We start from the raw sequence: 14893 nt of genomic DNA on the forward strand, positions 1-14893 counted from the left end.
CATTCCCTGCACTGGAAGGTTAAGTCTTAACCACTGGGCAGCCAAGGAGGTCCCAAGGCAAAATTCTTTACTAAACAGGATCCTTTGCCCATGCTTATGTTGGGTTATTTGGCTTCTTTGGTAAAGTCCATAACCCCAAAATACTGTGTGTCAGACTCTAAACTACAATGCAATTATTTTCCAAATATAAAATTGCGATTGTTCCTGTTGCAGCATTTTGTTACTTTCTTCCTGATACTTCTGTGTGTTCTTGTTGCTGCTGTCTTATTTAGTAGCTTCTGTATTTTAGAAGCCCTGCATTTCTGCATGCTAAGTTGCTTCAGTCATGTCCAACTCTGGGTGACCCTATGGACTGTAGCCCTTCAGGCTCCTCTGTCCGTGGGATTCTCCAAGCAATAATACTGGAGTGGGTTGCCATGCCCTCCTCCAGGGGAATCTCCCTGACCCAAGTATGGAACCTGTGTCTCCTGCATCTCCTGCCTTGCAGGTGGATTCTTTACCGCTGAGCCGCCGGGAAAGCCTTTAGAAGCCCTAGCAGAGAAGTTATTAAGAATGACAAGTGTGTGAGATGTAGGTTCAGGGTCTGGGCCAGCTGGTTTGTAACTTGGTGCCTTAAGGGCAATGCTTAATCTTCTCTGGCCTTAATCCCCTTGTCTGAGAAACATGGACCTTAAGCTCTGCCCTCCTCACAGCACTGAGTGAGGTGAGAACCTGTGTGTGCAAATGCATTATAATCTCCGAAAGCCTGACAGATTGAAATGGAAAGTAAATATGCTTAGACATTTTAAATTTGCTTAGGCATTCTGTTGGAGTTGGTCATTTAGTCTGTTTTAGCTTTTCTGCCATTGTAATTAGCACTGGTCTGAGACCCTTAGCATATTAAAAAGCAGAGACATTACTTTGCCAACAAAGGTCCATCTAGTCAAGGCTATGGTTTTTCCAGTGGTCATGTATGGATGTGAGAATTGGACTGTGAAGAAAGCTGAGCATCGAAGAATTGATGCTTTTGAACTGTGGTGTTGGGGAAGACTCTTGAGAGTCCCTTGGACTGCAAGGAGATCCAACCAGTCCATTCTAAAAGAGATCAGCCCTGGGTGTTCTTTGGAAGGACTGATGCTGAGGCTCCAATACTTTGGCCACCTCATGCAAAGAGTTGATTCATTGGAAAAGACTCTGATGCTGGGAGGGATTGGGGGCAGGACGAGAAGGGGACAACAGGATGAGATGGCTGGATGGCATCACACGACTCAATGGATGTGAGTTTGAATGACCTCTGGGAGCTGGTGATGGACAGGGAGGCCTGGCGTGCTGCAATTCATGGGGTCGCAAAGAGTTGGACACGACTGAGTGACTGAACTGAACTGAACTGAGACCCTTATGGCAGAAAGTGAAGAGGAACTAAAAAGCCTCTTGATGAAAGTGAAAGAGGAGAGTGAAAATGTTGACTTAAAGCTCAACATTCAGAAAATTAAGATCATGGCATTCAGTCCCATCACTTCATGGGAAATAGATGGGGAAACAGTGTCAGACTTTATTTTTTTGGGCTCCAAAATCACTGCAGATGGTGATTGCATCCGTGAAATTAAAAGACGCTTACTCCTTGGAAGGAAAGTTATGACCAACCTATATAGCATATTCAAAGCAGAGATATTACTTTGCCAACAAAGATCAGCCTAGTCAAGGCTATGGTTTTTCCAAAATGTGGTCATGTATGGATGTGAGAATTGGACTGTGAAGAAAGCTGAGTGCCGAAGAATTGATGCTTTTGAACTGTGGTGCTGGAGAAGACTCTTGCAAGTCCCTTGGACTGCAAGGAGATCCAACCAGTCTATTCTAAAGGAGATCAGCCCTGGGTGTTCTTTGGAAGGAATGATGCTGAGGCTCCAATACTTTGGCCACCTCATGCGAAGAGTTGACTCATTGGAAAAGACTCTGATGCTGGGAGGGATTGGGGGCAGGACGAGAAGGGGACAACAGGATGAGATGGCTGGATGGCATCACTGACTCGATGCACATGAGTTTGGGTGAACTCCAGGAGTTGGTGATGGACAGGGAGGCCTGGCATGCTGCGATTCATGGGGTCACAAAGAGTTGAACATGACTGAGTGACTGAACTGAACTGAACTGAGACCTTTTTTACTTAGAATGAAGTATTGATATTTTCTTGGTTTATATATTCCCTGAGTTACTGGGTCAAAGCAAATGTATAATTTTATGACTTTTAATAAAAATCTGAGTAATTTTCACAGTGAAATTGTCTTAAAATAGGATAAATTTCAGTGTGTGAGATGCCTGATTTAGGTAGATTTCTGGATCTACCAAGTTAAGAGCAGATATTTATAGCTTTAGGGCTTCCCAGGTGGCGCTGGTGGTAAAGAATCTGCCTGCCAATGCAAGAGATGCAAGAGATACAGATTCAATCCCTGGGTCAGGAAGATCCCCTAGAGTAGGAAGTGGCAACCCATCACTCCAGTATTCTTGCCTAGAAAATCCCATGGACAGAGGAGCCTGGGGGACTACAGTCCATGGGGTCGCAAAGAGTTGTATACGATTGAGCAACTGAGCACGTTTATAGCTTTATTTGTAGTAGGTGAAGATTTGTGGGATAATTTTTTTCCAACTTCATTGAGATATGATTGACAAAATTTTATATACTTAGGTTGTATAATGTGATTCTTTTTGGGTGTATAATGTGATGATTTAATATATGTATACATTGTGAAATGCTTTCCATGGTCAAGTTAACACATTGACCATTTCATATAGTTAACACTGTATGCGTGTGTGTTTGTGTGTGTGTGTGGTGTATGTGTGTGTGGTGTATGTGTGGAGAACACATAGATCTACTTTTAGCAGATTTCACATGTACTATAAGGCTTTGGAATAGTTTGTGGGTGTATTTTTTCTTTGCCTTTTCATCTTATGTCCATTAGAGGGCGCTGGAGAAAAGGCACTAAGGAAAAATTTGGACATCCATGTAAATTATTTTTTGAAATGAAATAATTCTGGACTTTATGCACTTCAAGCAGCTGGCTTAAGATATTTCAGGTTTCTCCTAGAAATTTCATAAAGTAATCAGATTTAGGGGGAAAAATACATATATATATATATTTCCAACTTAAGTACAGCATGAAAATCAGCCACCAGTTTTTGATTTTCATTATTATGTGGTCGCAGCAGAGTTCCCATTTGTGTCCCGTGTGTTCACTGTTTATTGGGCACAGTGTACTAAATTCAGTGATGGGTTTCTTTCTGCTTGGCTCTTCTTTTTTATATTTTTGGGGGATTTTCTTTGGGGGTTCATCCATACATATTCCCAGGCTGCTTTCTGCCCAATCATCATTCTGCCTCACACTAAATTGCCTTAGTTGTTACTGTAGAGGAACCAGGACGCTCTAGTCCTGAAGAGGATCAGCTGTAGAATTGGACTACAACACTCCTTCCGGAAGACCTCTTTTTGAATAATTGTCACTAGTTTTCACGGAGTCACACAATCTCAGCTTTCTGTCCGGGCACGTTGTTTCACTCTCTGTGCTTCAGTGGGAGGTAATAACATTAACTGCTGTATAAAGCTGTTATGAAGATTCAATAAGTTAATCCATCGAAAGCCTTTATTTTACTGTCTGCACATAGTATGTCCTTGATAACTAATAGCTTTCATTGTCTAAGAAGGTATCTTCCAGTGGGATACGTTTAGTCTGACTAGAATACCACGATGGTTTTCTGTCTCCATCCCTCTGGAGCAGGATGTAAAGCCAAAGAGAATTTGAATGGTGGGAGTGATAACCAAGAACAAGAGAGCCAGAATTTGAAGCGTGGCACATGTGGAGCGAGTGGGTGTTGGGGGAACCTGGCAAGTCTGGGGGTCCTATAAGCATTTGGTATGTTGAGAGTGGAGTTGGGTGGGAATTACAGGGGGCTGAAATAGACAGGGAGGGCAGGGGCAGGGTCCTGGAGGCCCTTTCATGCTCTGCCATAGGTCTGTGGGCTTTGTGCTCAAGGCAGTGATTTGATTGAATAGGATGGGTGGTTTGGAGGTGTGGGGAGACAGCTCCAGGGTAGGTTCAGCGGGATAGGAGAAATCATAGTACACGTTGGATGATCTCATTCAGTCTTCACTCTGACCCTGATATCTATACCCTTGTCACCTCCACTTTACCATTTTACAGGGTAAGACACAAGCTTAGAGAAGTAAATCAATTTGTCTATAATTAGATGGCTGCCTAGTTAGTGGTGGGGCCAAGCCCAGCATCCGTCTCTTCGTTTCACTCCCCTTTGCCGTCTCTCTGGAGGAGAAGCAATGACAAACCTAGGCAGTGTATTAAAAAGCAGAGACATCACTTTGTCAACAAAGGTCTGTATAGTCAAAGCTGTGGTTTTTCCAGTAGTCATGTATGGATGTGAGCTGGACCATATAGAAGGCTGAGCACCAAAGAATGGTTGCTTTTGAATTGTGGTACTGGAGAAGACTCTTAAGAGTCCCTTGGACTGCAGGGAGATCAAACTAGTCAATCCTGAAGGAAATCAACCCTGAACATTCATTGGAAGGATTGTTGCTGAAGCTGAAGCTTCAGTACTTTGGCCCCCTGATGTGAAGAACCAGCTTCTTGGAAAAGACCCTGATTCTGGGAAAGATTGAAGGCAAAAAGATAAGGGGGTGGTAGAGGATGAGATGGTTGGATGGCATCACTGACTCAATGGACTTGGATTTGAGCAAATTCCAGGAGATGGTGAAGGACAGAGGAGCCTGGCATGCTGCAGTCCATGGGATCGGGAAGAGACACAACTTAGTGACTGAACAACGATGAAAGAGAGAAGTAGTTTCCAGGAGGCAGGCTGAGGAGTTTGACTAAAGAACAAGGTCAGGAAGAGCCTGGCAACGCTGAGGTTGTTTCTTTTCTGTTTCTCTCATGTTGTGCTGGTAAATCTAAAGCAGATTGCTTCTTGTTTTTTTGCTGCAGTAAATAAATGTTGCTCAAATGCTCCCCACGGTGTCTTCTGGTTAAGCAGACAAACAGTGATATCAGTATCATTAGTTTGGAAATCAATGGCGGAGGCTTGGTAATTACTCACCAGAGAAACGTTTCAATTTACAAAAAGAGCTCAGTGTGTCCAGTTTCGATTATAAGGTCTCTTAGTACTGCAGTGTAATTGCGTGAAGCCAGTTCTCCTTTCATAATTAGTTTGAAGGCTTTATGTGTTAAATTCACCCTCAAATGTAAGGTGACATCTCTTCAACCCCAAGACCCTGTCTTTAAAACAGCCTGATTCAGCTATATGGGCTGAATACAGCCAGGAGGACTTAATGATGAGTTCTGGGGTTATTTTCCTAAGTCAGGTTATCCAAAATAGAATTATGAGGCCAGAGGAAAGCCATTTTAAAGCTCTTGACACACCTGGTCAAAGTGCTTTTTGAAATGTTCCAAAAGCATCCTTAAAATCTAGTGTACAGAAAAAGCTTTGAGTCCTGTTGGAAATCGGTCATTTAAAAACTCACCCATGACAGGTGAGTGGTGTATGGGTGATTCCTTTATTATAGGATTGGGAACACTTAGAAGTGGGGTGGAATTGCAGAAGGTGGAGTTGTAGTTACACTCGAGGAAGGGTTTTTACTGTTGAAAGTTGCCTGGTTTAGAATCCAGATCTGCTCTTGTAGCGCTGGAAATAGCTATCTGGTAGTTTTGAGGCATTTATTCATTTATTCAGCCAGCATTTCCTGAGTATCAACGTTGGCTGTGCCGGCCTGGCTCCAGGCTGATTGTAGGGGAAAATGACCTTTGGAGAACTGGGGATTCTATATCCAGTGTTTTCTGTATGAATTGGTATTGAAGGGAGTCACTGCATGGTAAACAAGGATCAATAAAATAACCAAACAGGGACTTCCCCGATGGTCCATTGGTTAAGACTGTCTTCCACCGAAGCAGATGTGGATTCGATTCCTGGCTGGTGAACTAAGACCCCACAAGTTTGTAGACCAACTAAGTCCCAATGCAGCCAAGTGAATAAGTAAATGAATATGAAAAGACCCAAAGACAGACTTGAACAATTTAATCCATCAGAAAGACGGCCTGCTTGCTGCAGTACACCTGTTTGGCATTTAACCAACTGGATGGAACTTCTATCGTAAAATCTTTAACAAATTCCTGTTTGTCCTGTTTTTATCCTAGGCAGTAATGGGGGTGGTACTGTGGTTTCTGGGATGAAGATGTGAAGATGAATTAGGTAATATTGTATAATATCTTTTCTTTTTTTAAATAAGGAGAATTAGTACTACTTTTTGGCTCCTTTTATTATGTCAGATTCATATATTGCTGCCTGTTTAGAAAGAACTTTTTGCTTATTTATAGTCATTTTCCCAAGTGCCTAGGAGGTGAACTTATAATCGGCTTTCCATTTTGCATATCAGGAAGTAGCAGCTTGGAGAGGGCATGCGTTTTTTTTTTTTTTTAATTAACTTAAAAAAAAAGTTATTTAATTTTGGTTGCGCTGGGTCTTTGTTGCTCGGCATGGGCTTTCTCTAGTTGCGTGCACGGGCTTCTCGTTGCAATGGATTCTCTTGTTGTGGAGCACAGGCTCTAGGGCTCTCGAGCTTCTGCAGCATGTGGGCTCGGTAGTTGTGGCACACAGGCTTAGTTGCCCCGTGGCATGTGGGATCTTAGTTCCTGGACCAGGGATCAAACCCACATCCTCCGCATTAGCAGGTGGATTCTTAACCACCTGACTACCAGGGATGTCCCAGGGTGTGCGTTTTCTTTCAAGACAAGTGTGATGGGTTTGAGCGTTGGGAAGGTGTGAAAGGTTGGAGACAAGGAGACTTAAATTCAGCTGTTGTAGTTGTTCCTTAGAGGAAACCGTGGCTCTGGGCAGAAGCTGTGACATGTTGGATGGAGAGGACTCACAGGTTGGGAATTAAGAGTTTAGAACTTGGTCGCTTGTTCAATAGGGTTGCAGGAGAGGGAGGCATCTAGATTGACCAGTTCTGGGATCTTCATTTATTTCTGCTCAGCCTATGAAAGGGCTATAAAAAATAAAAATATACAGGCCCTGTGTCAGTTGTTATATTCTGGGCAAACAGGGAAAAATGTCTACACCTAGGAGATTAGAATTAGAATTTGAAAGGGGCTCTGCACTTCCCTGGAGAGTGTTATGAACCATTGTCTATCTTTTCAGAGAGGAAATTACTGTTGCATAGGAAAGATAGAACTAACCTGCTGTAGAGGGAAGGAATGATGAATGTTTGTCCTGAATGTTCAAGACCTTTAATCACAGCTGCTGATCTCTTTCCATGTGAACTATGTGTTCAGATGATTGAATCTGGAGTAGCTGTGCTCACGATTTATAATAGATAATTTCTGCAGTGATGGCATGTGGATGGTGTCCCATGGCCATTCTTTAAAGAGTGTGTTCATTATATAGGGGTTAGAAGTTTACATTTAAAACCAGAAGGGTGGACTTCCCTGGTGGTACAGTGGATAGGAATCTGCCTGCCATTGCAGGGGACATGAGTTCAATCCCTGGTCCAGGAAGATTCTGCATATGGTTGGAGCAACTAACTCCACATGCAGAACTACTGAAGCCTGCATGGTCCAAGGCCTGAGCTCTGCAACAAGAGCAGCTACCCCAGTGAGAAATCCAGGCAACCCCCGTGCATCACAATGAAGAATAGCACCCACTCACCACAACTAGAGAGAGCCTATGTGGAGCAATAAAGATCCAGTACAACCGAAGAAATAGTTCATGAAACCATAGGGGTTGTCTGTGGAGCTCTGAGCATGGTGGTCAGAGGCCAGTGTCATGCTGGGTCCAGTTCTGGATTTATGTGGCCTTGAGGGTAAGCAGATAAGCTGGTGATGTTTTATGGTGACAGGCTTTGGAGGCCAGCTGTTGCCACCTACTGTCAATTCTGGCATGGAGTAGGGAATTACAGTAATTCGCTGTGGAATGACTTCAGAGACATTTAAATACTCTCAAGGTCAAGGTTAGTTCACTTTGCTCTACCATGAGACTTTCTTCTCAAGCTCACATCTTTGCTCTTGGGTCTGAAGCAGACTTAAAAAAAAGCCAAAGAATTCTTTTATTTTTAAATATTTTAGCAAAATCATAGCTGTACATTTTTTAAAGCAAATGCCTGGCATTAAAACTGATTACTTTCCTTATAGATAAGAACAAATGATTGATGTTTGTTTATAAATTTTTTTAGTTCCATCTGGAAAAATGTCTTGGAGAGCTCTATTAACAGCAGCAAAACTTTTCATTAACTTTGCTGTTTGATTATATTTAGTGATTTGGAATGCTAACTTTTAGGATGTGTATAAACTCACTGTGGGACTTGGGTGTCTCATTTAGTATATTTGACTACTCTAACGTGCTTTTTCACTGACTTCCTATTTTGGAAACGTCCCTGAAATAATAGTAGATAGAGAGGTTAATTCTGAATTTCATTGGTGTTTCATTGGTTTCAAGAGAAGCTTTCTCTTTCTTGAACAAAATAATTTTATTTGTTTATTTTTGGCTGCGCTGGGTCTTCATTGCTGTGTGAGGGCTTTCTCTAGTTTTTGTGAGCGGGGCGGGTACTCTCTGGTTGCAGGGCGTGGACATCTCATTGTTGTGGTTTCTCTTGTTGCAGAGCCCAGGCTCTAGGGCACACGGGCTTCCGTAGTTGCAGCACGTGGGCTCAGTAGTTGTGGGGCATGGGCTTAGTTGCCCCTTGGCATGTGGGATCTTCCTGGAGTAGGGATCAAACCCGTGTCCCTGAATGGGCAAGCAGATTCTTAACCACTGGACCACCAGGGAAGTCCCTCTCTTTCTCTCTTTTTTAATGTTTAATCTTGTTTTACATTTTATGTATAGAGAACTTTGAGCATTCACTAGAATAGATAGAATGAGACAGCTAATCCCTATTCCCTTCCTGCCCGGCTTCAAACATGGACCATCTTCCTGCTTTCTGTATTAGTTTGACATAGACCTGAGACAGTATGTCATCTGTGAGCTTTTTAACTTTTAGGTAGAAAGGGGGCATTGCCGTGAGTGTCCTCACTGATTCACTGGGGGCTGGACATGGAGAATGGACAGAGCCTGAGGGTAGTTTAGGGCTTGGTGGCAGGGTTTCTGCCCAGGTGAGTTATGTCGGATTTCTGTAGCTCTTAGTGAGGTCTGATGAGTGTCTCCTCTAAAGTGTGACACAAGTCTTTGTATGTTGTCTCACAATTACTGGTTAGCACTTGAACCATCTTTCAAAGAGACACTGTATACACTTGTATACATGTATACACGTGTCATGAGCTTTAAAAAGAGGGGAAGAAATCAAGGACTTCCCTGGTGATCCACTGGTTAAGCATCTGCCTTGCAATGCAGGGAACACAGGTTGGATCCCTTGTTGCAGAACAAAGATCCCACATGCTGCAGGCAGCTTAAGCCTGTGTGCTGCAGCTACTGGGCCCCAGGGCCACAACGAGGGAGTCCATGTGGCACAAAGAAGGATGCCGCGTGATGCAATGAAGATCTGCGTGCCACAGCTAAGGCCCAACAGCCAACTAAATAAATATTAAAAATAAGAAAAAAAAAAAGGAATCTCTCTTGTAGCTACTATCTTGCCTCTTTAAAAAAAACAAGAAGAGAGGAAGAAAGCAACATAAACAGTGAATGAGGGTCATTGTAATATGATGTCGCTGACAGAGACTATAGGACAAGCACGATGCATGGTGTTCTATGCAGTGATCATAGTTGGGCTGTGAATTTTCTAGTGGTCGGAGGCAAAAGGAAACCCAGGTTTATATTATCCTTCAGATTTCTATCACCGAAGACAGATTTCCACCATGGGATCTTCTAAAAGAAACCTTTGGGGCTATGGGTGGAGGTGGTGGAGTAACTTGACTTGTGAGCAGATGGCCATCTGGGCAGCTCAAAGCGATTTTTGGACTTATTTTGCGAGTTTGCAGATGTTACAACCAGCAGTAGCCACAATTTAGTGAAGCCCTATGACGTATCAGGCATCATGCCAGGTCATTTCATTTCATTTAATCTTCAACACAGTCCTGCTCCATGGATGTTACTTTTCTTCCTTTTCAGGTGAGAAAATTGAAATTCAGAGAAATAACTTGTGAAAGGTGGGCAGCTGTCTGTATTCAGATTGTGAATACTGTTTGACATCTAGATAAGTGGATTATCGATTTATGTTTTGCGAATGTGTGTGTTTGACTATGTAGTCACCTTTTATAGGGGAAAAAATGGGTGCTGGTGTTTCTTTAGCTCACTGTGTGACTGGAAATGTGATCACTTGGGAGAAAACAGGTTTGTGAGGAGCGCTTTTATCCAAGCCACATGTGGATGACTGTCATGCTCTTATTTCCCTCGCGCATGACCAATGCTGGGTTTCATTCATTTCTTTTTAATACAGAGAGAAAAGGAGCAGCAGGAAGGGGAAACGAGTGTGATCAGGAGCACAGTGAAGAGTGAAGCCAGTGAAAGAAGAGCTATGATCACTCCTGCTCTCCGAGAAGCCCTTACTAAACAAGGTGAAAGTCCTCAGGAACTGTTACAGTACTATGCTGTTGAGTGTTCTGAGTGCATGCATACTAAGTCTCTTCAGTCGTGTCTGACTCTGTGTGACCCCATGGACTGTGGCCCGCTAGGCTCCTGTCCATGGGATTCTTCAGGCAAGAATACTGGAGTGGGTTGCCATTTCCTCCTCCAGGGGATCTTCCCACCCCAGGGATCGAACCCACAGCTCCTGCACTGCAGGCGGATTCTTTACCGCTGAGCCACTGGGGAAGCCCTTAAGTGTTCTGATTTATCACTTAAAAAAGGAAACATAAAATAGGGATTGCCAAGAGGAAAAAAGATAAGTCCTGCTACGGTTGGCTCAGCTGTGGGTGGCAGTGGCAACTGTGGGTGTTTAAGGAGCCACAGTCTTGTTTCTGTGGATCACTTGTGTTTTGGCTGCTTGGACCAGCAAGCTTTGTCTTTGCTTGGTTTATTGGGTTGGTACTTGACCATCGGTGATGCTCAGGTATGCAGATGGAAAATGCAGTCACTGGTTTCTTTACATAAAATTGTCTATTAAAAAAATTATTAAATGCAAAAAATACCATATGATGTTAGGCTGGGTTAATTAGAAATGTTTTATGTAGAAGTATATCTGGATTTCTGTGGTCCTACCTTATTAAGAAGGCTGCAGTTGAATGAATGAATAATCCTGGTTTGCTTGTAGAAGGAAGAATAGTAAATTGGGGATGAGTAGACTGACTTCCTTGCCTCCCTCCCTCTTTCTATAATTATTGAGATCCTTTTATGTAACAGATCTGGTTGTACAGAGGAACTTAAGATACTTGAAGTTATCTCCTTCAAGGAACTCTGGACCTATGAGAGGAGACAGACAAGAATATACAGATTTTATACATAGAAATATATATGCTTTTTCTTTTTTTTAATTTTTAAGGTTTTTTTTTTTTTTTTTTTTTAATGTGGACCATTTTTAAAGTCTTCATTGAATTTGTTACAGTATTGTTTCTGTTTTATGTTTTGGTTTTGTTGGTCACAAGGCATGTGGGATCTTAGCTTTCTGACCAGGGATCTAACCCACACCCCCTGCATTAAGAAAGTGAAGCCTTAAACCCCTGGACCACCAGGGAAGTCCCTGTGTCTTTTAATTAGAGTAAATGAAAGTGATTTTTATAGTAGGTTTAAATCTTGCATCTTGCTGTTTGTTTTCTACTTGTCTTGTGGATTCTTTGATTTCCTTTCTCTTGTTGAACTATCTTCTTTTAGATTTTTTTTTTTTAATGATCCTCTTTTATATCCTTTGTTGGTTTATTAACTGTAGCTTTGTTTTGTTCCTCAGTGGTTTCTTGAGGTTTTGTACTATCCAGTATCACAGTATATCATCACATGGTGTTATACCACTTTATGTAAAGTAGAAGAACCTTCAGTACTTCTGTTCCCTCCCCGCAAACCTCTATACAGTCGTTTTGGTACATTTTATTTTTACGTATGTTTTAAGCCCTGTAGTACATTGTTATTCTTTTGATTCAAACAGCGAATTCCCTATTACAGATTTAAGTAATTAGGAAGAAATCTTACATGTTGACTCATGTAGTTGCCACTCTTGGTACTTTGCCTTCCTCTGTGTAGATCCGTATTCTGTCTGATGGCCTTTTCTTCCTGCCTGGAGGACTTCTTTTAGCATTTCTTGTAGTGTGGGCTTGCTGGTGATGGATTATATCACCTTTTGTATATCAGAAAAAGGCTTTCTTTTGCCTTCATTTTTGAAGGATTTTTTTGTTATTTAATTTTTGAAGGATATTTATTGATGTGCCTAGAACTGTGAAAGTTTCATAGGCGTGTCCAGTTCTTTGTGACTCCATGCACTGCAGCCTCCTGGGCTTCTCAGCGTGTCTGTGGGATTTCCAGGCAAGAACACTGGGATGGTTGCCATGGCCTCCTCCAGGGGATCTTCCTAACCCTAAAAATTGTAGGTTGGCAGTTTTCTTCTTTTTTGTGCTTGACGGGTGTTGTTCCGCCGTCTAGTGGCTCACATTGCTTCTCATGAGGCCTCTGTCGTCATCTTTTGCTTGTTCCTTTCAAATGTAATGGTTTTTACCCCCTGGCTAATTTTTTCTTCTAACTACTGATTTTGAGTGATTGTAATTATGTCTCAATGTAGCTTTCTTCATGTTTCTTTACTTGAGATTTGGTGAGGGTCTCACTTCTGTGGATACATGGTTTTAATTGGATTTGGACAAATTTTGGCCATTGTTTCTTCAAGTATTTTTCCACTACCCTGTCTCTTTCCTCTTCCCTGGGGACTCCAATAAATAGGCCTCTTGAATTTGACCCACAGCTCACAGATGTGCTTTTCATATTTTAAAATTATTTTGTCTGTCCTGCTTTACATTATTGGATAGTTTCTATTGCTGTCTTCAAGTTTAACTCAGTAATCTTTTCTTCTCTCATGTTGAATCTTCCCTTCTATCCAGTGCGTGTTCCAACTTAGAGGTAGTTTTCATCTCTAGAAGGTCAGTTTAAGTCTTTTTCTGTCTTCCATGTTTCCATGTCTCCACTTAACTTTTGGAGCCTATGGAATACAATTTTAACTGTTTCAGTGTCCTTATCTGCTAACATCTGTGTCATGTCTGGGCCAGTTTTTGTTACTGGAGTATTTTCCTCATTACTGGTCATGTTTTCCTAGTTTTTTTGCATGCTTGGTAATCTTTGGATGTTATTGTCGTTCACTTGCTAGGTCATTTTTACCTCTGTGACCCTGTGGACTACAATATGCCAAGCCTCTCTGTCCCTCACTATCTCCTGGAGTTCACCCAAGTTCATGTCCATTGAATCAGTGATTCAACCATCACATCCATTTCTGCCCTCTTCTTCTTTTGCCTTCAGTCTTTCCCAGCATTAGGGTCTTTTCTAATGAGTCTGGTATCTGATTGGATATCAGATCTAATTTTACCTTTTGGAGTGCTGGATAGTTTTGTATTCCTGAAAACATTTTTGAGATTTATTTTGGGACAAAGATAAATTACTTGGAAACAGCTTGAGCCTTTAAATCTTGCTTTTATGATTTGTTGGATGAGACCAGAGCTAATTTTTTTCCCCACCATTGAGGCAGAACCCTTCTATGTACTCTGTGCAATGCCTTGGGAATCTTGAAGTTATCTGTCTGCCTGGTAGGAACAGGCACAGTTCCCAGCCGACTGTGAGTACCAGGCGTATCTTTAATCTTTACAGATGGTTCTTTCCCATTGTTGGATAGTTTTTCTCTCACATGTGTACTAAGCAGTATAGGAATCCTTTGCCGAGTTCAGTCTCTGTGTAGCCCTTGTCTCTGCTGAACTCGATCCTGCAAACTTTAGCCACAAGGGTTCTCTAGACTCTACTTCTGTGTTCTCAGCTCAGGGAGAATGCTGAGCTCTATGTAGGTTCTCCCTCCCTGCTGCATAGCCTAGAAACTTCCAAGGCAATAAGCTTGGGTAATGGTAAGGCTCAACCTTGTTTGTTTCCCATCTCTGTTGGATCATCGTCCTTTGTTGCCACATGTTTCATGTCTTGAAAACTGTCGTTTCGTATACTTTGTCCAGTTTTGGTATTTCAAGTGGGGATTATACCCTCTGTTACTCCATCTTGGGAAGAAGAAAAATCCTGCACTTGGATTCTTAGCAACTGCATAGTGTGAATTATGGTCAACTAAGGTCGTTTCATCCTGTGCTGTACAGTCTTTACCTACCTAAATGCAGATTTTTGTAGAACCCTGTGTATCTTGGGAGTTCAGTTCAGTCACTCAGTCATGTCTGACTCTTTGCGACCCCTGTGAATTGCAGCACGCTAGGCCTCCCTGTCCATCACCAACTCCTGGAGTTCACCTAAACCCATGTCCATTGAGTCGGTGATGCCATTCAACCATCCCATCCTCTGTCCTCCCCTTCTCCTCCTGCCCTCAATCTTTCCCAGCATCAGGGTCTTTTCAGATGAGTCAGCTCTTTGCATCAGGGGGCCAAAGTATTGGAGTTTCAGCTTCAAAATCAGTCCTACTAATGAACACCCAGGACTGATTTCCTTTAGGATGGACTGGTTGGGTCTCCTTGCAGTTCAAGGGACTCTCAACAGTCTTCTCCAACACCAGAGTTCAAAAGCATCAATTCTTCGGTGCTCAGCTTTCTTTATACTCCAACTCTCACATCCATACATGACCACTGGAAAAACCATAGCCTTGACTAGACGGACCTTTGTTGGCAAAGTAATGTTTCTGCTTTTTAATATGCTGTCTAGGTTGGTCATAACTTTCCTTCCAAGGAGTAAACGTCTTTTAATTTCATGGCTGCAGTCACCATCTGCAGTGATTTTGGAGCCCAGAAAAATAAACTCAGCTATTGTTTCCATTGTTTCCCCATCT

General features: G+C 42.3%; 1 protein-coding gene across 9 annotated transcripts in view; it reads left to right on the top strand.

Moving 5' to 3' along the window:
• Positions 1-14893, top strand: part of LOC129638074 (S-adenosyl-L-methionine-dependent tRNA 4-demethylwyosine synthase TYW1) — a 146303-nt gene that overhangs the window by 14349 nt on the left and 117061 nt on the right. For 7 of the 9 annotated variants that reach the window (XM_055562579.1, XM_055562580.1, XM_055562581.1 and 4 more), the window contains one exon: positions 10397-10514. In XM_055562579.1, coding sequence (XP_055418554.1) covers positions 10397-10514 — 118 coding nt within the window. Of the gene's footprint in view, positions 1-10068; positions 10107-10396; positions 10515-14893 lie in introns of those variants that run through there. The other 2 variants (XR_008707689.1, XM_055562586.1) reach the window with 2 other exon arrangements.

The sequence above is a fragment of the Bubalus kerabau genome, chromosome 23 (genome assembly GCF_029407905.1).
Source record: "Bubalus kerabau isolate K-KA32 ecotype Philippines breed swamp buffalo chromosome 23, PCC_UOA_SB_1v2, whole genome shotgun sequence".
In the NCBI taxonomy this organism is placed as follows: Eukaryota; Metazoa; Chordata; class Mammalia; order Artiodactyla; family Bovidae; genus Bubalus; species Bubalus kerabau.